A 25543-nucleotide genomic window follows, 5' to 3' on the forward strand; every position below is an offset into this window, starting at 1 on the left:
GAAAACTAGAAATAAAACAGTTTCCATATCTACTTAGTGGTGTAAACTAGATATAAAACAGTTCCTATATCAATCAAGTTTGAATTTATCAAAACTTCAGTTAGATACTGCAAGGTCTGTAACTTAATCATTGCCATTGGTATCAGTCAAAGTGCCAAGCCAAGCAGGTGGCAGCATCCCAGTTTGTTCATGGACCGTCTTCACAAGTGGGGGAAGCATGCTATAGACCTCGGCCACACTTTTCATGGATCCACCAGACCCACTTCCACCCTCCAAGGTAGCCCCACCAGACCCAGATGACCATATGCTAATCTTCGGCTGCAAACCTTGTACAGCATCAGCATTGATCCTTGCCATCTCTTGGAACACTCCAGCATTGATCATCATGTAATCCCTCAATGCAGCATAGTTTCCGTTAAGGGCCTTAAGTAGGGTACTAAGGTGATATCCTTGGGCATTAGCAAGGGCCACAACTCCCTCTGCTTCTTTTTTCTTGCTGTAGAGATCTGCATCAGCTGCTTGCTGACGAGTGTAGAAGGCAGCGTCTGCTGATGCCTTCTCTGCCTCAGCTTGCTTTTGCTTCTTGTAGAGAATGGCATCCGCTTCTCTTTGATTGTTGTATAGGTTTTGGTTTGCTTCTTGGACCTGTTAACCAAAAATTTTCGCCGTAAACATCATTAGAAGATTAAACAGAGTGATGTGTCTGCTGTCATGTGAAGTATAATCTCATAGACCAGCAAATTGAACAAATTAAGCAGAGTTTTGTTAGAAATTAGTACCTTGATGTCATATTCAACAGTGGCCTTACTGAGGAGGTCAGCCCTGAGGTTTTCAGTCCTGGTGAGAGCATTCTTCTTCTCCACCTCGACTTGCAGCTCGGCCTGTCGGATTGAAACAGCCTGCTTAGCCTCGACCTCTGCTAGCTGAGCCGCCTTGGACCACCCGGCCTTTTGTGCTGCCAGTTCAGCATTGGCTTTTGCAACATCAGCCTCTTTTTGATTCTCAAAAATCATAACCTCTCTTTATTTTGACCTCTTCCTTCTTGCCTTCTCCTTCCCTTTGTGTGGATATGATCTTGGTTTCTGCATCGATTTTCCCTGCGTTTTGTTGAGTTTGTCCTCGCCTTAGCATAGCTCCTGTCTCTCCCTTCATCTGTGCCTCTGCTACATCCACCTTAAAGATACAAACACATCAAAGAAACTCAGTCCAATCTTAATTTTTTTTAATAATATATCAGTGAACTTATCTCTAAGTTGATGAATCTCTTCTCTAACATAATTGTTGCAACTTGCAAGCAAAAATTAACCAATATATTCTCCAAAACATATCATCAATTAGAAATTTCCCTGCCTTAATGTTTTGAAAAATCTTAGACTTCAAGTTGTCACATTTACACTAAAAAAATTCATCTCTTTGATTATCTGTAAAAAAAAAAAAAATGTCTTTCATATACATGCATTATAATTAGATCAAGAAAAATAAGATTACTAATTAATCCCTCAAATATGAATTATAAACAATTTTCCAAATTTTATTTTCAAGTTCATACAAGAATACTACAAAGATTCCTAGACATATACACCATGTATTGTCAAAATTTAACAACGCTTTTGCACAAAATTAATCAAATAGCTAATTGAAAACCACCCCAAATTTCAGTATAATTTAAAATTAAAACCTTCAACATACTAATTAATCAATCTAAACCCATATAATGAAATAACTAATTCATAAAAAAAAAAACAAAAAAAAAAAAACAAAAATCAACAAGTATAATCAAGAAGTACCTTAGCTTGATTAGCAGCCTCCATCTGAGTCTTCTGACCCAAATAAGAAAAATACTCATGACCAGGAACATCAACAAGTTGTTTAATATTAGCATTATAAATAAACAGTCCAAATTGATTTAACTCCAACTGAACTTTCTCAAACACTTCTTTCTTAAACTCCTTAGTACCCTTAAAAATATCCTCCATAGTCATAGTAGCCGCAAGAACCCGAGTTTCGCCTTCAATGATCCCTTGTACAAGTTCATGCACATGGTTAGAGGACATGTCGTGGGGTGCCATCAGCTTAGCATATAGAATTAGGCTCGCAGGCTCATCGACTCGAGGGCCGATTGTGAACACTGCAGGGAGCACAAAAGGGAGTTTCTCCGCGCTCATTGCTTGGACATTCAAGGTGTAATTTACGGGTGATACGTTCACTCGAACGTAACGTTGCCCTGGTAATATCAATGCTTTCTTTGATAGTTTTATTTCGTCTATTTTCCATCCTGTTATTGCCAAGTATTCAGATGGACCTGCTACTTCGTATTTTGGGATTATCATGATTCTTAGCTGAAGAAATTCTTGGTTTTGAGGAATTATTGAAGAAGAAATTCAGAGAATTTGTTTTGTGAGTTTTTGAGAATTAATGGGTTTATTTATAGACGAGAATCAAGACTTCCGCGCTAATTCCTATCACCTTAAACTTCCCAATAAGATAATATTCTAATTGTCATTGAGATCTTAATTTATCAAAAATATATCATAATAATATATGTTTATGTGGAAAATATATCATAATAATAGGTTCATATGGAAAATATATCACAGTAATATATCTTTTTACATTTCTAATAGGGTAGTTTCAAAAAAAAAAATCCTAATAGGAATATTAGGTCGATTGAGAATCGTAGACCTTGTATAATTGTATTAGGCATCGTGCTAATCAATAACTATATATACTAAAAGACACACCAGCAATGACACGTGTCATTTTCCGGTGTGTCCTTTAGTTTTTTTTGTATATATATATATATATATATATATATATATATATATAAAGGAAATTAATATTATACATAAATAAAATATTGCAAAAGATTTTTCTTCAAAAAAAAAGAAAAAAATTAGAAAAGATTTAATGTATCCTTCCAAATATATATAGATATCATAAACTTTTTAATCTAATTTATGACATATGTAGAACTACGTACTACTTAACCATTAATAAAATCAAGGATTTTTTTTAAAAAAATATAGCCTTTTGTATTTAATCATGTATGAAAACCTTGCCAAGAAAGATATGAAAAAATATTTTAAGTCGTTGATTATTGAGAAAAAAAAAATGCAACATACATAAGATAGAATGAATAATAGTTTGCAAAAAAGAAATCTATTTATAAGTTAAATACATATTGTTAAGATTTTCATTTGATTAACAAAAACAAAAACGATATATATATATATATATATATATATATATATATATATATATATATATATATATATATATATATATATATATATACGCATTTTAAAGTATCTATTTTGCTAATAATAGACTTTCATAATAAATTCATTTTATAAATTAATAACGATAAAGTTTTTTATAATTAAATATAATGTTATTTAAAGAATAGTTATTGAAAATTACCGTGCATGGCACGGGACCTAACCTAATATTATAATATTTACCCACGTCTAGATAAATTTCTACAAAAAGACACTCACAAATGTATAATTTTTTTCTTACATATACGGGTATAAATAAGTTGATACATTCATGAACTACTTGTGAACAATAAATGAACAAAGCTCTAACAACGTGTTTAACTCGATTACGTTCATGCATGTTCATTTATAATTTTGTTCACGTCCAATTAAAACTTAGTCAAAACTCGTTCAAGCTCGAATAATTTTATATTAATATTAAAAGTACTTTATTAGCATATTTATATATTTCGTATCTTTTACTCATACATACATATTTGTTAAAATTACTAATTATTCCATCATATGTAGGCTTGAAACCTCCGTCATAACCTTTTTTTTATAGAAAGAATGAATACATCTTATATAAATTTAAATGCATGCATTAAAACTTAAAAGAAATCACTTTTTAATGATAAATTTATTCAATCAATCTCGAACTTAAACTCGAAATGCAAACGAGTACATTTGTGAGCAAAACTCAAATAAGCCAAATTCTTAACAAGTCAAGCTCCAACAGGATTTTCAAAAGCTTGTTCAAACTTAAGATCAATAATTTGAACACTAATAATTCTTATCAAGCTTAGTTCAATCAGACTAAAACTCGATGTGGCTGAGATCATTTACTACCCTCTTTACGAAGGCCTTATCTTGATGGAGAAAGAACTAGAATGTTTTCCAAAAATCATATACCAATGTACATAGATACACACTATAAACAATTTTCCAACAAAAGTTCTTTCCCCATAAATTGAAATCTAAAAATCACCAAATAAAAATGCAACCTAACTAACTTTCAAAAAAATACTTCCCACTAAAAATGGCTGTTACAACCCTTTGCTCTCGAAGCAGAGCAGCTTCCACCATCTTCTTCCGCTTCATTCATGGCGCTTCTTCCCGCCATTCTCTCCCGATTTCATCGGACTCGGCACCTGCGTCCCCCGATGACATTAACGATATCTCTCGAGTTCTCAGCGACTTCCGGGGGCCTCAGCACGACATTGAGTCTGCTCTTACCCCATTTTCTTCAAAACTCTCTACAAATTTGGTTGAGCAAGTATTGAAAAGAACCAAAAATCTGGGGTTTTCTGCTCACAGATTCTTTCTTTGGGCTAAAAAATTGCCGGGTTTTCAACCTGATGTTCATAGTTATAGGATTCTTATTGATGTTTTGGGTAGTAGTAAGCAATTTCCTCTGATTTGGGATTTGCTTTCTGAGGTGAAATCAGGGGAAAATTTTGAATTGTGCCCAGAAATTTTCTGGGTTATTTTTGGTGCTTATTGTAGAGCAAATTTACCAAATGATGCGATTCGAGCTTTTAATCGAATGAATGAATTCGGACTCGAGCCGAGTTTGAATGATTTGGATCATCTGTTGTATTTGTTGTGTAGGAAGAAATTTGTCAAAGATGGGCAGGAGTTTTTTGATAGGATTAAGGGTAAATTTGATCCAAGTGTGAAAAGTTATACGATTTTGATCAGGGGTTGGGGTGATGTTGGTAATTCTGAGGAAGCACGCAAGGTGTTTGATGAAATGCTTGAGAGAGGTTGTGTAGTGGATGTTCCTGCTTATAATAGTTTGTTGGAGGCCTTGTGTAATGGAGGGGATTTGGATGAGGCGTATGCTATGTTTAGAGCGATGGAATCCAAGGGACTTGCTCCGGATGCTTGTACTTATTCGATATTTATTCGTTCTTATTGCAAAAGAGATAACATTCACTCGGTTTTTAGGGTGCTTGATAGAATGAAGAGATATGAGTTGGTGCCTAATTTATATACTTATAATTGTATCATTAAGAAGTTATGTTCGATTGAGAAGGTTGAAGATGCGCACCAACTTTTGGATGAGATGATAGAAGGTGGGGTAAGTCCGGACACATGGAGTTACAATACAATCATGGCTTTCCATTGTGATCGTAATGAGGTTAACAGAGCTGTCAGATTGCTTTCTAGAATGGAGAAGGAGAACTGTAAGCCAGATCGGCATACATGGAATATGTTGCTTAAAATGTTAATTAGAGTGGGGAGATTTGATAAGGTTGAAGAGGTGTGGGGTAGCATGCCACGAAAGGGGTTTTATCCTTCAGTTTCTACTTATGCTGTAATGATCCATGGTTTTCTTAAGAAGAAAGGCAAGCTAGATGACGCGATTAAATACTTTGAGATGATGATTGATGAAGGCATCCCACCTTACTCTTCGACTATTGAGCAGTTGAGGAACCGCTTTGTGGGATGGGGTATGATGGAGAAGGTAGAGATACTGGCTGATAAAATGGAGGCAAGTAGTTCTTCCTCTATAAAAGAACTGTCGAAAACAATGAGAGGACATAGGTCTCATCGGAGAAGACGGAGGAGGGAAGATGAAAGCTCAGAATCTAGTGAAGAGGAATGGCCTTTTATGCCTGATGCTTCATGAGTGCATGATGCAATTCTGAATTTCTTTAGTTTGCAGCTGGTATTTCCTACCATCCGCTCTTGTTTGGTCATTGAACTGTAACTGATAATATCATCCTCCATCTTTTCTCAGTTTTGACAGAAAATGAGGAAGAGGGCCGGGGCATTCTAGTTTCTGTCACGTTGTTGGAGATATTGCTACATAATTCTGTTAGCAACCATGAACGTCTTATTTACTATTGCTGCCTTTCCTCAGAGGTGCTACATTTTTCTGTGAGCACATCTCTTCTGATATGTGATTCTGTATGTGAACGAATCTCTTCTGCGGAGTGCTACATATTTCCAAGTTCTGTAAGCAACAATCTGTCTAAATATCTAGGCTAATTGATGATGATGATGTGACCCTGAATACAATATGAAGTTGCCAGCTAACATACAGAAGAACAACACAACATCAATATGAGCATTTACATGGGTTTGAAGTTAAAAAATGATGTGATTGAGTTTGATTTAATGTGCTATTTTACTTAAGAGGGAGCTTATGGATGATGTCTTTTGTAACTGTATTTTGTGAGGGAAAATTTTTCACTGTGGTGCTTCATTGCTCCTATGTGAATTTTTGACTTATGTACGGGGTATCCTTCTGATATAATCTACTTCCTATTAAACGACATTAGTTTGACATTTGTTGTTGATTCAATGTTTGAGTGGAACACTTCTGTAGTTCTTTTGGTTCAAAGTTCAAATGTATACAATGAATCAGAGGACATAAAACCTATCTTTCTATCATGAACAATATGGTGACAGACCAGAAAATGATCCACAACCTTCCCAAGCTTTAAGAACCTGCAATGTCGTGGAAGAAAATTCATCTATGGAGTCTTATTCGAGATCTTATGAAAATCCAATCATATCTTGTGAATAAACAGAAGCGGTTATATGTCATAACGATATCTAGTACAAAAGAATGATGACTTCTATGCTTCTAAGCCTTATAAAATATCATACATGTAAGATACACACTGGTAAAAAGGTGTATAACATCAATGGATCTGAAATAGGAAACGAAAAACTAATTTATGGCACTTCCTATTTTAGATTACAGTTTGAATTCACAAAAACAATCTGGTAAAGCCGATCCTCTACCCATGACAAATTCATCTCTATGCACCCTCCATAGTTCCCTCTTCAATTGCTTCCCTTTCAGCCCTTGAAAAGTCAGCTCAGAGAAAGCTTTCCGATTCAAGAAGAGAGTTTTATACATGCCTCTAAAAGCTCGCATAGCAGCAACCATTTTATCCATGTTACCAAAATAAGTGGCAATGTAGGAGTCGCTATTAATGGAAACATGGTAGTCAAGGGCAGCTTTGGTGTTCCCATGCATGGCCTTGAAATCTTCATCCCGAAGCAGGGCAGATTTTGTATATACATTGGAGTAGATAGATGTCAACCCTTCAATTCCCATTAAACCATCCCCAGCAGCTAAATATATATTTGTGTTTCTTGGAATACCAAGTGAATGAAGGATAAAGGCCGTCTCACGAGGAGTCAAAGGACACTTTCCACGCTTTCTCCAAATATGGGCTGCTTCCCCAGTCCATGGTTTTCTCTCTCCTCTAGCAGCGTCAATGGCTTTCATGGATTCAGTGGAGAGTCCTGAGTACTGACACTGGCTGTAAGCAACCATGTCAGGTTCAAAACGCAGATGAAGGGCAAGGAATGGCTTAGGTATGGCTTGGAGTAGTTCGTCGCTTTTCTTCTCCAAAGCTTCCGTGAGGCGCAACGCTTTATAACAAGCTTGGCAGAGAGAAGTTTTGGCATAGTGAGGATACCTGCAAGATGAAAAGACTATTATATTTCAATCAGATCAATTTCCCTCAATTTAACTAACAAATGAGCCTTGATCAATTAAACCTGTTTACTATCCTTGCATTCCCTTTCTCTTTCCCTTTCCCTTTCTCTCTTTCTTTTAAAGAATTAACTTTTGTAACAAGGTCAGACAACCATACAATTTAGTCATATCAGACATTAGTAAGGTAACACAGGCTTTCAAACAAAGCTACAACTCTAATCCAATAGCCAAGAATTCAATATGATAATACCTATCTCTTCTTTGGCTCATTTGGGGAGTAAATGAAATATATCGATGTTGTAACAGGGGAGGAAGCACTGTTTCAATGTAATCAAAGTGGCCCTTGCGTTTTCTACAATCAACTTGGAATGGCTCCTTTGATGTAAGCTCTGCTGGCAGTTCTTTGACTACTTGAATAAAACCATCCATCTCCTGAATGAAGTGATCAACATCAAAAACATCTGCAAAACCACTAAGGCATGCATATAACCTGTCAGCCCAAATATGCTTGATAGTTTATAAATTTTGCATGAACAATATTGTCAATATTGTCATGCTCTTCCTAGCTGCATTCAACAATTGTTGAGCTTAGAGCTTTCAATGCATCCTCATACCCAACTAGACAATGGAATAGCTTTATCTATCATGTGGCATCACACTCATAGCATGCATTGGAAATCAACAGAAATGGTAAGGGTTTAGATTCCAACACTAGCTAGGTCCTTAGGAGAAGTGGTGTGGAGGGAAGTGATCCATTGTCAACATTCCTTGATTACAACTTTTGAGAAAATATCTAGAGGCAACAAATCTCAAATTACGCAGAACCCTAATTTATGAGCAGCTGCATTCTACAGTATTTCTTCTCTCCAAAAAAACACAATAAATCAGAGCTGAATTACATGAGATGAAAGATCCTCTTTGCTCTTCCTCACTATCTTTTATTCACTAACATACCCGCCATCTTAGTTACCAATTACCACAGTCCACCGTTCCACCTAAGAGGCTACAAGTAAACCCAAAGGGCATGCCAATATTCATGTGATAAGTTTAAAACAAACACAAAGAAGAATGTAAACCATTTCAGCCACATTATACATAGATAAAACTATAAAAGCAAATTCTTCAGGGAAAAAGGAAAATATAGATCATCAATGATAGATAAAATGTACCTAGATTCGTTCCAATAGGCAGCAACTTCAAATTTTGGCAAAACAAGGGTTGCATTCAGCAAACGTGCAATGCCAACACCATCACAGAACTGTTGAAACAATGCATTCGACAGGATCAGTTCAACTAAAAATTACCCTCTTTCTGCTAACTAAACAGTAATACAGATGCGGAGTACATTCAACAAACAAATGAAGGAATACTCACATCTCTTCTCATCTGATTGAGGCCCCCATAACAATCCACACGAATATACCCATTAGTCTTTGCAGGTAGAGCTGCAGTATGTCAATAACAAATGTCTGCAAATCAAACACATTTCACATATTCACTTGGAGAGTAAACGACAACTGCTCCCGCATTTCACATTACCTAGACCAAGATAGAACATATCCCATGTGGAAACAATTGCTAAAAGCTTAACAAATGAGACGGAGGAATAATACTAACCAGCTGATTTGTCCTCAAGCCACCAATTGCAAGGTCTCCACTCTACAATACGCCTGAGGCTCCATATATCCGTTCTCACACTAAAATCATAAATTTGAAATCAGATGAGCAACAATGTCAGTATGTCACTATACATTAAGCTAGGCTACAATGAATATCAATCTTCTACAGTTAACTTAAGGATTGCCCAACTTCTTAAAATTCACTTTCTACAAACCACAATCTCTTTCTCCTCCTCAAAATCCATATTTAAGTGATCCTTTAACTTGTAGCTTTGGAGCAAAGTAAAAGAAGCCTGAAACTTAATTCTGAACTGTTGAAATTTAGAATTCTAGCTTATTGGTACTAATTTTATGTGACCAAAATCTATGTTACTCCAACTCTTCACATTACAGTACCCGTGTCGGATAATTAACACTTAGAGGTGAACAAGACAACTAGTGACATAGACACTTCAGTTTATTCCAAAATAATGAAAATCATGCCTTAGCACTTGAACACATATCCGGACACTTCTAGCCGAGTCCAATTAACAAAGACCAAAACAGATGAAACCGACATTAAGCTAAACTACACTGAATCATAACTTATATTGCCAAATTCATCAACATTTTCAGCAATCAAGAACAATTAAGAAAACCCAGAACTTATTTTCTTGTTCAACGAATTGGGTTTTTAAACAAATTGAGAAAATCATAGAAAACATCAAATATCAACAAAATCCAGAATATTAATGATAGATAAAATACTGTATTAAAAAAAGACATGAAAATTGATGGCTTACCCGGATGAAGAAGAAGGAACTGAGAGCTCAGAGAAGAGAGAAGAAGGCGATAAGAAGACCAAAGCAAGGACGAGAGAGAAAGAAAGGATGAAAATGCTGCAAATTGGCTTTTTAAAGAGCATGATTGCTTGATTTAGTGGCTTCATTTCTATGATTTAATTTGAGGGTTTTTTCTGTTTAATCCCTCTTTTGATCTTAATGAAGAACAGAAGAAAGAGGGAAATGGGGAAGATCTGCAATCTCAATTGCAAATTTGTGAAAAAAATTGGAGATTGGAGATGAGAAAGAGGGAAAAGTAGAAGAAATCGTGCATTGATTAGTGCAGTAAACAGTTGGTTAGGGCTCAGAAAGGTTGAACATGGAAGTAGATCGAATCATCGAAATTGGGACTTTACTACTTACTTCAGGCTTCACTGGAGGATTTTAAGGGACATCTTCGATTTTTTTTTGATGTCCTGTTTCTCTTTAGAAGAAAAAAAAAATTAAAGGCAATTGTATTTTAGAACCTCAAAAAAAATTTAATTGATAAATTTCCCGCATTCAAATCGAAACATGCAAATCGAAATATCTTTTTTTACGCAAAATGAGATAATTTCGGCAATTTTTTTAGTCTTGACACAAAATAAATCCTTAAGAGATGACCCACAAAACCTAAATTGAGCAAATTTTTGGCAAGCAAATTAATTTTTGGGTTTTTCTACATTATGACCCCGTTTTTTTCGCTTTTTCTACGTTGTGACATGACATTTGATTTTCTACGCTGTGACCCTAAAGTACCTAACGTTTCTACGTTGTGACACTGCCGTTAAGTTGACGTTAATGTCTTCCGTTAAGTTTATGGGAGTGGTTAGTTTTAGGCTGTTATTACGTTTGGGGGAATACTTCCCTCCAAAACAGTGCTTCCCTCCTTTCTTCTTCCTCCCCGTATAAATCCCTAAATATTTCTAGGGCTCCATTGTAAGTAGTTGCAGATTCAATTGAAGGAAGAAGCCATGTCTAGTTCTCGCTGCTCGTTCCCCTCTAATTCATCATGTTCCTTGTAATTCTTGAGCCCACGATGTTTCTGCAACCCTCCAAAAATGGCGAAGTTGAAGATTTCAACAACAATTCGCAACCCTAGGAAAGCGTTCTTTAAGTGCAACGATTGTGGGTTTTTCAAGTGGATGGATGAAGGGGATGTGCAAGGTCTTGAAGCTTTGAGGGGTGATGAAATCGAAATTGCAGATTTGAAGGAGAAAATAACAGAGCTCATTAGCTACATTAGGGAAGTAGTTAAATTTGGGGTTTTCATGTATGTTGTGTTAGTCATAATTGTGTTGTTTAAAAGAGGGAGTTGAAATTATTGTAAGATGTATCTTTTATGTGTTAATAAAATTGGTGGAAAAACCATTTTGTTTCATTTGTTTATGTTCAATGACATTTGAATTTGTTTCAGTTGCTGTAAGAATCCACAGTACAACAATGATAAAAAGGCAACATAAGTGATACTAACAGCCCAATATATACATAATGTTAATAGTTTGACAGCCAACATATACAGCATAAGTGTTTAACACCCAAAAAATCATCCAACATTTCCTAACATCAGTTTCACAAAACAAAACAAACCATAATCAGATGTGAGGCTGTAAATACAAAATGCAACCAAGTATGTTCCATAAAGAAGCTCCAAAATATTAACAGTAGGGTTAATATGTCCAAAAAATCCCACATTGATGCTCAAATCATCCATGGCCTGTTGGAACACAGGGGCTCATAACATGGCAAGTCTGTTCATTATCTTTTGCCTTTTAGAAGATGTAGCAGGGTTAGGCTGAGAGGAAGGGCCTTCAGGAGCAGGAGGGTCGCTGTTTGTGTATGTAGATGGCATCACTGGTTGGCTTGAGGACCCTACATTTGTCTGAGATGAGCTGCCACCAATCATCTGCTAAATCATGTTGAAATCCATCTCACTCTGACTAGTTTGCTGGGTTGTTCTCTTGCCTCTAGAAGCAGTGCTGGGTGTCTTGCCTTTGGTAGCAGTGCTGGGTGTCTTGCCTTGCTGAGCCTGTTTCTCCTTCTTAGTCAAACCACCCTTGCAAGTAGCAGCATTATGGCCATGCTGTTTGCATTTCTTGCACTGAACAGTAGCAGACCTCTTCCCTTTTCTCTTCTCTCCCTCTTCTCTTCTCCTATTTCTAGAAGGTCTGCCCACACTTCTTTTCATTGGAGGTGGGACCAAGTTGGGGACATCCATGTCAGGCCATTGCTCAGGGGATGGAATGGGAAATATATTTCCACTGTATGCCAACTTATACCTAGCCACATAGTACCACTCCCTGACAAAATCAGTTGGATCTTTCCCAACATCAAGTATGGCCCTAATTCCATGCCTACATGGAATGCCACTTAGTTGCCATCTACCACACACACATGACCAGCTGTTCAAAGAAACTGGTAGCATGCTTCTACCATCAGACACCTCATACTCTCCCCTCCCAGAAGGATATGCATGGCATAACCTAGACTCCTTTGTCAAAGCCCTAACCCTCTCTCTAATGTTAGGACAGATGCCCTCCTCTATCCATTGCTCAGCAAGTTGTTGTCTTGAAGCATGCCTAACCATAGCAATTCTTCTAATTCCTGTAAAGGGTTTAAAAAAAAGTGAAGTCATTAATCATGCACTAACAACATATAGCATAAGTGTTAACCTAAATGATATACCTTCAAGTAGTGTTAGGATTGGATAACACCTATCAACACCAATAGTGTTGTTGAAACTCTCAACAAAATTGTTAGTGTTTTCATTAGAACACAGTTGTGGGTTAAATCTCCATCTTGTCCACCTCTCAAGGGGCCCCACCTCCTTAAACCACTTCACAGCTCCAAGTCCAGCAGTAGTTTGAATTTTTTGAAGAGCTTTTTTAAAGCTGAAGGCAGAGTAAGCATTAGTCACCCCCTAGAACAGTTTGTGCATCAGGATGCCTGGGTAATCAGCCTTGAAATTTTTGCATAAATGCCTGGCACAGTATCTTCTAGGTACTTTTGGCCACACTTGATCCAAAGCAGGGTCAATTCCCTGCACAAATTTTGACATATTAGTGTTACTGAATAACAAAAAAAAGAAATTCTCACTTAAGTTAGTTTTTAGTGTATTTACTTAGAACAATTACATACCTTCTGCCTATCTGACATTATAGTCCAATCAACCCTTCCTGTGCCAGTGAGAGTGTTCTTCAGGTGATGAAAGAACCAAGACCAACTTTGTTTGTTCTCTGAGTCTACTACAGCAACAGCAACTGGGAAGATTTCATTATTCCCATCTAAAGACACAGCTGATAAAAGGATTCCTCCATAGTTGCCCTTCAAATGGCAACCATCAACACCAACTAAGCCCCTACAACCACCAATCAAGCCTTCAAATTGTGTTGCAAAGGAGATGAAAATAGACTTGAATTGTAGAGGTTGTTCAGGTTGCTGCAAGGCTTTCCAGGTACAAAATGCCACTGTCCCTGGGTTTCTCTCCTTCAGCAAATGGCAGTACACATTAAGCTTGTGATAGGACTCATCATGCCTTCCCTGAATGAGGTCTATAGCAATACTCCTCATTTTGTACAGAGATGAGCAGGCCATTGTAATACCAAATCTCTCCCAGAGTAATTGATTAAGGGCTTTCCCTTTGATATCTGGGCTGGCCCTAATATCTTCCAACAACTTCTGGGCTGCCCACTTGCAATTACACATTGGATTATTCACCATATTCAGGTCACATGTATGACCATGATTTATGCTCTTTATGGCCCAAGTAAACCCATCTTGGAGCACAGTAGCATATATCCTCCAATTACATATGATATCAGCACATTCAGCAATGTATCTGCCAATTTCAGATTTCCTAACTACCAAACTAAAATCTTCTTGGATGCAATAGTCTTTAAGGGCTTCCTTAGAGTGATCCTTATCAACAAACAACTGACAAGGCCTTAAGGAAATTCTCCCAAACTCTGCATCATCATACACCTCACCCTTTTTAAGCAACTTTCCCATGTGAGCCCCTTCCTTATCAACATACTTCACACTAGACCTGAATGGTTCCCAACCTCCATCTACATAATTCTGATGTAGTAACTCATCCACATTCTCCTCCACCAAACCTGGATCACCTTCCTCACCTTCACTGTCATTCTCAACCTCTTGCTCCACATCAGGTATGTACTCACCATCACTCTCAGAACTACTGTCATCATTGTACTGCATGATATCATCATCATTAACCTCACCACTTGCACCTCTTCTCCTAAGTACCCTAGAACTCTGAACTTCTGTTGTAGTTTGGGATGACTGAGGTTGTGGGCTTGGAACATACACACCCTTAAGCTTTGCAGTGCTGTTGGGCAATTTCTTACCATGAGGAAAGATAACAGCTCTGGTTTGGCAAGTTCTGGTTTTCCTGGTTGGCTCAGATGGGGATGAATTTTGGTTACTTCTTGGGGGTCTGAATGGTGCCACATTAAGCTTAGGGTTGGGGTTAGCTTGCAAAAGTCTTGGGCTTCTTCTGTGTGGAGGAGAAAGCATTTGGGATTGAGAGGTATTTGAATGAAACCAATCATCTTCACATAGTATGACATGTGGGGGAGAATCAGGGGATATTTCTTCTAACATCCTAGGTAACCTAGGCCCACTGACTGGGGGGGTAACTTTTGGGGTGACAAGGACCCAGTCAACCTTGGGCTCCTCCTAAGAGGATCTACTGTAGTAAGGGTCCCTGATCCAATGGCTGGGTGTTCAAGTTGTACAGGTTTTGTGGCTTTCCAGGTGGTTAACTTTGGTCTGAAATTTTTTAGGTGGGCCTGATTTGAAGGTGCCTGGTTTACAAAAACCTGGTTTAGATGAGGATGGGTTAGATGGGCTTGCTTCTTTTGGGCTTGAGGGAGGGGGTTCTAGGTAACCACCAGATGGCCCACCAACAACAGATGGACCACTAGCAGAAGATGGCCCAGTAGCACAATCTGGGCTTGTAACAGAAGTTGAGGCATGTGTGTTTGGCTTTTTTTGTTGGGGTTTCACTGTCCTAGCCAAATTCAGTATAAAATTAGGCTCAGTCAAACAACCAACCCACAAATTTATCTCTTTGGTTTCTATAGTCCCAAACATTTTCATCAATGTCCCATCATCCACTAATTTAACAGCCTTCTGATTATAGCAATAATGTATCCCAGGATACTCAGGTAACTCAAACCCTCTATTACCAAATTCCTCAAACATATCATTAATCACATCAATTAGCAAACATTTATCAACATCATCTATTGTTAAATCCACACAATTACCAAGATAATGGATTTTCAAAATCCTCTCTTCCTCCATCTGCAATATGTTACCAATACATCTATCAATAATCAACCAACTTAGTTACAATAACACATCATACCCAGAACAATTAAACACCCCCCCACACACAAATTAGTACAACATAACTGACAACAATCACGCCAATTATACAAAATCGAAAAAACACACAAACTAAATTACCCAAAACCAACATCACCCACAACCAATCAACGCAAATTCCCACAAACCAAAATGCAAACAATACAACTCAACGAAATTTCCAAGCTTTTTCAAGTAATGAACCCAGTACATTCATAATTCGACAATTTTAAAACGAAGAATTAAGTGTAAAACGAAGAATAAGCGAATGAAATACATACCTTTTTACCACGCTACTACGCCCCTCCGAGATTGTTCTCCTCGAATGACAGACTGCGAATTTTGCGCAACAATTCTGTGAAAATTTCTCTTTTTAGGGTTAGGTTTTTCTCTTTTTTGATCAGTGAATGAATGAAACAGGGGGAATGAAGTCAGAGAAGAGGAGGGAATTTTGAAGGAGAGAGAATGTCCTTTGTTTGAACAGTAACGGTTAGGTGACGAATTAATTGCATATCTAACGTCCGTCGTAAATGCATGCTGACGTAGGTTACTGCTTAGTGACTATTCGTAAAACAAGGTCACAGCGTAGAAAATCAAAAATGTCATGTCACAACGTAGAAAAAGCGAAAAAATGGGGTCATAACATAGAAAAACCCAAGATGAAAAAAGTAGTTGCAAACGGTTTCTTGCCAGAAGTTATAAAGTGGAGGTTAAATCAAAGTTTTTTTAATTTTTTAGGTGGTATTTTAAAATAAAAACTAAAACAATTGATTACATAAACAACTAGACTTTTTGATGTGGTAAGTACAATTTATCGTAATAAAAAGTCTCCTATAATTAATTTAATGTCTAAAAATTAGGAAGAGCAAATTTACCCGAAAACCCAAAATTCGATTTGTAACTAATTTGAAACAAAGCGTACCTAATCCGATGATTATAGCAGGGCTTTTTTTTTACGGGAGAGTAGTTTGGGTACTCAATCTGATAATTTAATATTGGATCAATTGTTGGTAACAATTTTTGCTGTAATATTAATGGGTAGTCAATAACTATTTGGATAAGCACTTTTTTTCCTTTTTTTTTTTATATTTATTTAAATATATTTATCCTATACATGAACTCACTCTTTTTCATAATCACTTTATAATTTAAACAAATAGTAATATTGTTAGTAATTAAGTCGAGATTATGTGGTAAATTTTAAATTCGGATACCTGAGCTTATCGGTTCAGTTTATAGATATCATTTTATTTAATTTTTGGTGTTCAACCCGATTCACCCTTTGGGTTAATCTAGGTTCGGGGCTCAATTATGGTTGGTTAAGTTCCAATCCCCTCCAAATTGTTGTTGCTAGGATCGAACACGCGGTCCTTCCTACCCAGTGCAACCCCAAGCACCACTTGACCAACAACCAATTGATTAGATATCATTTTTAATGTTATTGATTATGGGATATTCGATTCTATAATAATAAAGATTTGAGTATTCGACCCTTGCTCATTCCCACTAGAATTGTATCCACTAACGGCTCAATGAACAAATTATTATATCTCTCTCGTTCTTAAAACTTTTTTTTTTAATTTATTAATTTTGAATCTGAAAATCGTTCATATATTAAGATATAGCTATTTGGGGTCTTATTTGATTACAAACAATTTCACTTTTATAAATAGTCAACCCATTGAACAGAAAAACTGATATTGACAATACACCTCCATGTGACAAGAGCATTAAAAAATTATGCTCTTACAATATGTGTGCCAAAATCATATTCTATAGAATAGGTTTGCGATGCTGATGTTACACTAGGCATCGTGAACAACAACAGCTGGTTCTTAAATATTTTTAATTATTTAGAATCTAAACACTATTTACATAGAGAGTGTAATCGATCTTATTGTTTTTAATGAGAAAGGACAAGTTTATCATCATGATAAACAAAAAAAAAAAAAAAAAAAAAAAAAAAAACAAAAACGTGTATCTAGTGACATTTTGACAAATAAATCAACAAAATTTTAGTAAATATAAGCTCAAAAATATTGATTTATATACAAAATTACCATACCGACTATGATTTTTTTGTTCATTTATTCATAGAAATGCCACTAAATAAACAATTGTTGTTTATCGATAAAATGGGCTTCCTCGTTGGGTGTTAAATACCACCATAAAAAATGATCAAAACTGCCAACATTTAGTGTGAATGGACAACCATGCCCTTAGTATTTCACCACTATCTTCCCTCTTGCCACTAATCACTAACACCTTAGCACCACCACCCTGATTGGCGATGACCACCACCACCACACTGACGATCACCACCACCACCCTGACCGACGACCCACCACATCCCCTTCAATGACGACCCACCACCTTCCCTCGGGCGAGGGAAGGTGGTGGTTTTTTTTTATTTCCGGCAATCGGAGCCCAAAACCGGTTATCGGCCACGGTAACCGGTTTTGGGCTCCACTTAGCACAGTAACCGGTTTTGGGCTCCACGGTAACCGTTTATTGTGCACGAAAACTGGAGCCCCGATAATCGGTTTTGGGCTCCGATTACCGCAGTTGCCGGAAATAAAAAAAACTACCACTTTCCCGCCAATGAGGGAAGGTGGTGGGTCGAGGGGGATGTGGTCACCGATCAGGGTGGTGGTGGTTGTCGCCGTTCGGATGGGGTGGTGGGTCGCCGGGGAGGATAAGGGGTGGCGAAGTAGTAAGGGCATGGTTGTCCATTCGCACCAAATGTTGGCGGTGATAATTAGGAGTGTACATAAACTAGACCGGACCTAAAAACCGACCCGAACTGGACTTGTTGGGACCGTACCTGATCCGGACTTGTAGATTCAGGTTCGGTCCCTCCTTGAAATTCAGGGATTCCGGTTCTGGTCTAAAACCGGGGGTTTCAGGTCCGAACCTAAAACCCGGTAAAATTGTGTTTTAAAAGGAAAAAAAAAAAATTCAAAAATCAAAACAAAAAATCAGTTTTCCTTTCTAAACCAGAACTCCCTCACAGCCTCATTCAGTCACGACACCCAGACGGCCAGACCCAGTCACGCCTCACGCACTCAATCTCTCCCCTCAGGCGACCACCAGACACCGGCCAAGCGCCCATCAGCCACAGCCCACCAGCGCGACAACCCTCCCTGCACGCTGCATCAGCCAGACAGCCACCGCCGCTAGCCCCGCTACTACCTGTATGTATTTTTTTAAAAATATAAATCTAATAATGTTTGGGTATAATTGTATTTGAAATATTGAATTAAGTGTGAGGATTTATGTGTTTATGACCAAGAAGGAGACTATAATGGCGTTACTTTGCTCCTCACGGTATAATTTTGATTCATTTTGGTTTTGTTGGTGTTGAATCTGTTGATGTTTAGTTTGCTAATTTTGATGGGTTTGGTCTTGGATTATTTGTTTGGTCTAATTGGATTGATAATTTGAGAATTGGGACTTTATAGAATTTATGTAATTTTGTGATTGATAATTTGAGATTATGTAAATTATTAAATTATGCAACAGGTCTAAACTTATCATAGCAGGTCCATATGCAGGTCCAACAGGTTATTTATTAAAAAAACGAAAAAAATACTAAACAGGTTTGTTAGGTCCAAAACTCGGACCGGACTGATTGTTCAGGTCTAATCCGGAATCAGACCTGTTGAATCAGGTTCGGTCTCCGGTCCTCAGAATTCACTAATTCAGGTCCCGTTCCGAACAGATCCGGTCCGGTTTTGGACCGATGTACACCCTTAGTACTGGTATTTTTTACGGCGGTGTTTAGCAATTCAATTTTATTTTATTTTATTTTATTTTTAAACCATTCATTTTTAATTATATTAGGAAAACTAGGAATTAGGAAGTCAAAGCGTGAAATAGTTGGAACTCTTAAACCAAATTGGCGCTTCCTTCTCCCCTGACTCAGTCCCCTTCACACTCTTTCTCCTCGTTATTAACTCCTCTGCCATTCCGACGCCGATCTCCGCCGCTTTTCGGCCTACACCATCGCCTACCATCTCGATACCATTGTTGCTCCTTCCACCTACAACGCCAAGGTAATCTTTTCTCATTTTTCTTTTTAAATTCCTCAATCTTCGTTGCTTTTGTCTCAAATTAGTATTAGCATTTACTTATTACGTTACACGAATTATGCTAGTATTTCTTTTATATTGCTTATGAGTTTGTATCTTGATTGTTTTGTCTTCCGGAAGACGGATTTTGTGTGCGGAAACATGAATTAGGGTTTTGTGATTTCGCAATTAGGGGTTTTCTTGTTCATCTTCGTGGATGAAATTAGGTTGATGTTGCTTTTTTGGATTAGAGTTTTAGAGAAAATGAAGGGAATTATGACATATATGCATGCAAATGGGACTTCAAACATCAGAATTGATTGTGAATTACTTTCGAAGTTTAAACTCGAATTTGCGAGTTACAAGACTTATAATTTTCATTATCTGTAATGCTACCAAACATAACCAGAATATAAGCTATATAAGGCAATACCAGGCATGCTGGCAGCATCTGGTCTATGCTCGGGAGAAAGTCTCTCCCAATAACTGTTCCGCCCTTGTGGCTCTCTAAAAAAAAAAAAAAAAAAAAAAAAAAAAAAAAAAAAAAAAAACTGTTCTTGACTTGTAGGACAATATCAAGTCCTCATTGGTACTTTTTGATCTTCCGTTGGTACAATGTTGTACCAAGATGTGATGTAAAAGTACCAACAATCCTTGTAGGTACTTTTATTGTATCGACATAAGAGTTAAAAATACCCACGAGAATTTGTTCTTGTTTTGTCAAAAACAGTTATTGATTTAGAAGCCCTCTTATTCTCCGTAGTTGCATTTGCTGAGTTTGATGTTTCTCTTAAGTATTGAGCTTGTGAATCCGTGTGGGGAGGAGAGGGGGGGGGGTGAGGGTACCGCAGGATTTGCTTTAGTTGTTCCAATCATTAGCTGGTTCAAGTAATCTGATTCTGAAATGTGGTTGCTTGTAATCTTCTCATTTTATTGCATCTGTTAGTTTCATTAGCTGCATTAAATAGGACAGAATGAAGTAAGCTGTTTTAATTTGTGACTTTATGGCTATGGATATATCTCAGATTTTTGAACAGAGTTGGCTTGTTCTTTGGTCATGGCACAAGGAGAACCTGTTACTACTCACATAGAACCTGTACAGGCTAATGACACACCTAGGAGACCCAGGATCCTTCTAGCTGCAAGTGGAAGTGTTGCTGCGATCAAGTTTGGGAACCTCTGTCATTGCTTTTCTGAGTGGGCTGATGTAAAAGCAGTGGCGACTAAATCTGCATTGCATTTTATTGACAGCGTGACAATTCCAGAGGATGTGATTCTGTACACAGATGAGGATGAATGGTCCAGTTGGAGTAAAATAGGTGACAATGTCCTTCACATTGAGCTTCGCAGGTGGGCTGACATCATGGTTATTGCCCCTCTTTCAGCAAATACTCTTGGCAAGGTAATTTAACTGTCCATTATGTATCATCTGGTCACGTATCTAACTTTTCTCATTCAAGATTTAAATATGCCATTTGCGGAATTGTCAATGCACTGCTTTAGTATTAAGCACTAATGCATTAACCTCACTACATAAAAAGATGTGCATAACCTGAGTTAGCACTCAATATGGATTGGAGAGTGTATATTCACTTTGAGTTTTTATCTTGCCTTTACATTGATATTTCTTTAAAGGCTGTTAGGCTATGTGTCACATTGTCACAGTCCGGGATTTTGGGCCCCGAAACGTGCGGCGCGCTCTAGCCTTTTGGCGGCAAGAATGCTAGCCTTGTGCGGATGAGGGGCTTGTGAGCACAAAGCAACACAAGCGGGCAATTAAATCTCAGGAGCACTCACGTCTATTTGGGCGACGGAGTGCGGGTGGTCGGGGCTTGTGACGGCCGATACTTCAAGGTGGGCACAAGCGGGTCCGAACCACGAGTTTTTAGTGCATCAAGTTGGTGTGGAGGGGAGCTATTATGCAAGTAAGACACAATATCTTTAAAGGTCTAACAACAAACAAGCATAAAAGCAAGGCAACACTTGGTAGAAGGCTTAAGATTTCATTCAATCATTCACCCTCTAAAGAGCTATAATTTGATTACAAGGAGAATCCCTAGTGAACACTCCAGTGAGAGTAACACAATAATGGGATCTCAGGCCTAGAAAACATAAAGTAAACTCTAGGAAAGCATCTAAAGAGCATCTAATACGTCGAAAGGAGTTGGATTCTAACACTATGTCTATCATGACTTCAGACTTTCTAAGTCATAACAGTGTATAATTTGAACGTAATCAGTCTTGCTATCTCCCTCTCTCATAGTATTTTAGGTTGAATAAACATGCAGGTTAAGAAAGACTGTATATGATGATTTGCCAATGTCTCAAACTTAACCTTGTGTAGTTGATTAAAATATATGGATATATGAAGTCATTCTGTTTTATGGAAGGCAGCGTAGATAATTCGTGCATTAATCAATTTGGAAACTTGAGTTGGGGAATGTCAAGATAGCAAGTAGGAATGAATTTTAGTATTAATCAATCAATCAAAAGCCTTAATCCCATAAGTGGGGTCGGCTACATGAACCAAAAGTGATTATTCCGTGTAGTCATCGACAAAAATCTTCCTCCTCCATCCCTTAGATCCAATGCCTCATCTTCATGCAATTTAGTATTAATCTATTTTACAATTTTGTTTACAGCTTTATAGTATAGCGTTATGTTTAATCCGACAGAGATTGAAGATTATAACTTTAAGATCCAATGCGGCCTTTCTAGCAAAATTGGACTCTTGTGCTAAATCATGTTTTAAATAATGTGTATGATTCTCTTAGTTCATAATGAAACTCATACATTCAATCTTCTTTGTACTGGCTGTCATGGAAACATGTTAATTATCTATTACAGTACACTTGAATTTCAAGTCTTTCAGTAGCTGAATTTTTAATTCCATGTATATAGATTTTTATTTATATTATTTATTTATTTTAATCAAATGCAATCTTTTTTAGACTGCCCTTTTTTTTTTTTTTTAAGTTATTTTTTTTTTTTTTTTTTTATATATATATTTTAAGAAAATTGGAAAGGTACAAACTATTCCATAACTTCATAAATTTGTATAATTCATTAAATTCTTTACTTAGCTCCAGCTAAACCCTCCTGATTGCTGAAAACTGTGATTCATCTTTAGTCTTCCACTCTATTGGAGTAAAGTGATGATGCCTGACTGTGTTGGTGTGTAAAATTTTGATAGGAGTATTTCTTTTAAGGTTTGGCCTAGGGGCTGTTGTAGTTGAAGTTACAGTACATTTAAAAGACAATCCTAGGCGGACTTACCATGTTGCTAGTGCCCCTTCCAAATGTTACATGTAAAAGCACTATAAGACAACAAAAAGCATACTTAACTTTATATCATCTTTAACCGAAAAGAAAGAACACATGAAAGATCCAGTTGATGGCCAGATGCATTTTATTTGTCCTTGTTAGGAAGCCTGAACAAGGCCTGAAGCCACATAATGAAGTTACTTCCTGAAGCAGCATAAGTGGGCTGCAGTTTTGTCTTAATTAACTATTTGGCCTTTGTAGTTTGTACTCTGCCTATAGAAATTTTCTAGTATTAGAGTGAAGAAAAATACCATGAAATCTCGCAACTGCTAAACCAACAATTTTGCTTGAGGCACAGTTTTTACCCACCTAATTCTTGATATAATACTCAATGTGAGTCCACTTGATTTATTATTCATCTTAATCTTGTACAGAAAAGATACTTTCCATTGCATCCTTATTACAACAGACCCCTAAGCCCCAAGCAGGTCTTGCATCAGAAAGGTGAGGCCAGCATAACAATGACGCTTTACTGCTGGCAGCCTTTCCAGTTACCAGCCCAAATGAAAATTTAGATGTTTTGTGACATTAGAAATACCCAAGTTTTAGCGTCACTTATATACACATTTAAAAATCATGATGTGAATTAGTTATATAATGCTAGAATTATTCAAAGTTTTGTACCCATAAAAGTAGATATATCAAGCATCTTGTCAAAAACAAGCTTTGTAACACAGTCCGTGTGAAGAGAAAGAGACAATCGAAGAGGACTTGTTGAAACAACTTTTTGATTTAACTAGATGTGGGATCACAGTATAGTGTTTCTTTTGCAAAAGTCACACCAAACTTTTTATAGAGCTGTGATCCCTTTCATATTTCCTATCTGTATGCTTGCTTCTCAACTGTATTGACTTTTGTTTCCAATAATATTATATCGTGGCGATGTGATGACATATCTTATAGTAAAGCTTTGCCACTGTTTATAATTACTCGTTTTAGACTAGGTTTGCGGTTCAGTTACCATTAAGTTACCTTTCCCCCTCATCCTGGGGCCCTTTTTTTCTTAGCTTGGCACTGGAGGAATGGGGGTAAACCAGCCACAAAAAGCCACTAAGATATGGGGTTTTTCATTGTACATGTAGTAGGTGCCTAGCTTAAATAAGAGCCAGAAAACATTGGAACTAGAATGCTAGATAATTTAGAAACGATTAAGTCTAAGATCGTTATTCACCAGCCCTGGGATCACTTCTTGCTCTACAAAGCTTTGGTGGAATTATGCAAACCAGTGTATGAGGCACGAGGATACAAATAAGGGTCATTTGCCTTTTGTGGTTTCATTGAAATGCACCTAAGGCACTAGGATGATTTTTTGGGATTGGGAAATAGCCTTCATTCTGTATTTTATGTGAGCATCATTATACTAGGTGAATACAAAATATTGTGATGTAATAAGTTGATAAAGGGATTTAGTGATGGCTGAGTTGGTAGCATTCCTTCACACTTTAGTCACAGGGGTGAAATATGCATAGTATGACACAATGAGAAGTCTTTTCCCCTATTGATGCCAGCTGTAAAGATTAAAGCATCTTAACTAACATTGAATTAGGTTTACTACCACATTTTGATCAAACTTTCTTGTCCCTTAACTAGATTGGAAAACTAGAAAAGATGTTTAACAATTAAAATGTATTTGGGCTGATGGAAATCTTGTTACTTAAAATCTTCATTCTATTACTAGTATCCACGTCGGATCTTTGACCTGGGTATGGACTATTCACACTTTAAACTACCCCTAAATCATGAAATATTTCATGAAATAGGTGGTCGAGTGTGACACTTGGACTTGTACCCTTGTCTAACATGGTACCTGAATTTGTGTATCATAGGAGGGAATTAGGTTTTAAACTTTAAATGGGTAAAAAGTTGAATGTGTATGAACCTTGCAGTTTTCAAGCACCCAATCTGTTCCTTTAGTAGCGCCAGATCAATGTATCATTCTTTAAAGAGATTGGTGGATATTGGTTCTTATCTGCATCTCACACTCAGCATCATTATTCTTTCTAGTTACATTCTGTACAGTACATATATGTCAGCGATGTCTAAATATGTAGCTGATTTATTGTTTCACAGATTGCTGGAGGATTATGTGACAATCTGCTGACATGCGTTGTACGGGCCTGGGACTACAGCAAGCCTTTATTTGTAGCTCCAGCTATGAACACCATGATGTGGAACAACCCATTTACAGAGAAGCATCTTCTGTCAATTGATGAGCTCGGCATTACTTTGATTCCTCCTGTTACAAAGAGGCTGGCTTGTGGAGACTACGGAAATGGAGCTATGGCTGAACCATCTCTCATCTATAAGACCATACGACTGTTCTTGGAGTCTCATCGGCTCCAAGCTGGCTCAAATGTGTAAAATTTTTTAGTTGCCGTTCCTAAACTGAGCTAATTTTGTGAAGTTTGTGGATGTTCTATGACTTCATTGTATAGAAGTTGGATTGTGTGAATGTTTGCTACCATGATACTGGGTGTTCGGATTAAGTACGCATGTTGTAGAGCTTTTGTTTGCCTGATTAAAGGCTGATGATTTGTTGTCAATATTTAAGCAGTGTAGTTTGTTGAACACTGTTTTATGGAACTAGACATTTGCAATGCAAATTTCAATTGTGTCA

General features: G+C 37.2%; 3 protein-coding genes and 1 pseudogene across 4 annotated transcripts; 2 read left to right on the top strand and 2 right to left on the bottom strand.

Moving 5' to 3' along the window:
- Nucleotides 1-123: 123 nt before the first annotated feature.
- On the bottom strand, nt 124-2330 carry LOC110698892 (annotated as a pseudogene).
- Nucleotides 2331-3984: 1654 nt separating this feature from the next.
- Nucleotides 3985-6723, top strand: LOC110698666 (pentatricopeptide repeat-containing protein At1g52640, mitochondrial). The gene has a single exon (XM_021876163.1). It carries the CDS (start codon nt 4297-4299, stop codon nt 5890-5892), a length of 1596 nt encoding a protein of 531 aa, XP_021731855.1. The 5' UTR covers nt 3985-4296; the 3' UTR covers nt 5893-6723.
- A 69-nt stretch (nt 6724-6792) lies between these two features.
- On the bottom strand, nt 6793-10754 carry LOC110698667 (uncharacterized protein At1g04910-like). 2 transcript variants are annotated; one of them, XM_021876164.1, is made up of 6 exons: nt 10124-10754; nt 9340-9419; nt 9097-9167; nt 8892-8980; nt 7973-8194; nt 6793-7702 (listed from the first exon to the last, which is right to left on the bottom strand). In XM_021876164.1, exons 1-6 carry the CDS (start codon nt 10267-10269, stop codon nt 6970-6972), a joined length of 1341 nt encoding a protein of 446 aa, XP_021731856.1. In that variant the 5' UTR covers nt 10270-10754; the 3' UTR covers nt 6793-6969. The 2 variants fall into 2 exon arrangements, with proteins under 2 accessions (XP_021731856.1, XP_021731857.1); XM_021876165.1 differs by lacking the exon at nt 10124-10754 and having other exon boundaries at nt 9097-9191.
- Nucleotides 10755-18292: 7538 nt separating this feature from the next.
- LOC110698668 (phosphopantothenoylcysteine decarboxylase-like) lies at nt 18293-25543 on the top strand. The gene is made up of 4 exons (XM_021876166.1): nt 18293-18726; nt 19376-19587; nt 20628-21004; nt 24997-25543. The coding sequence occupies exons 3-4, from the start codon at nt 20660-20662 to the stop codon at nt 25285-25287; spliced, it is 636 nt and encodes a 211-aa protein (XP_021731858.1). The 5' UTR covers nt 18293-18726; nt 19376-19587; nt 20628-20659; the 3' UTR covers nt 25288-25543.

This window comes from Chenopodium quinoa, unplaced genomic scaffold, assembly GCF_001683475.1.
Source record: "Chenopodium quinoa cultivar QQ74 unplaced genomic scaffold, ASM168347v1, whole genome shotgun sequence".
NCBI classification, from domain to species: Eukaryota; Viridiplantae; Streptophyta; class Magnoliopsida; order Caryophyllales; family Amaranthaceae; genus Chenopodium; species Chenopodium quinoa.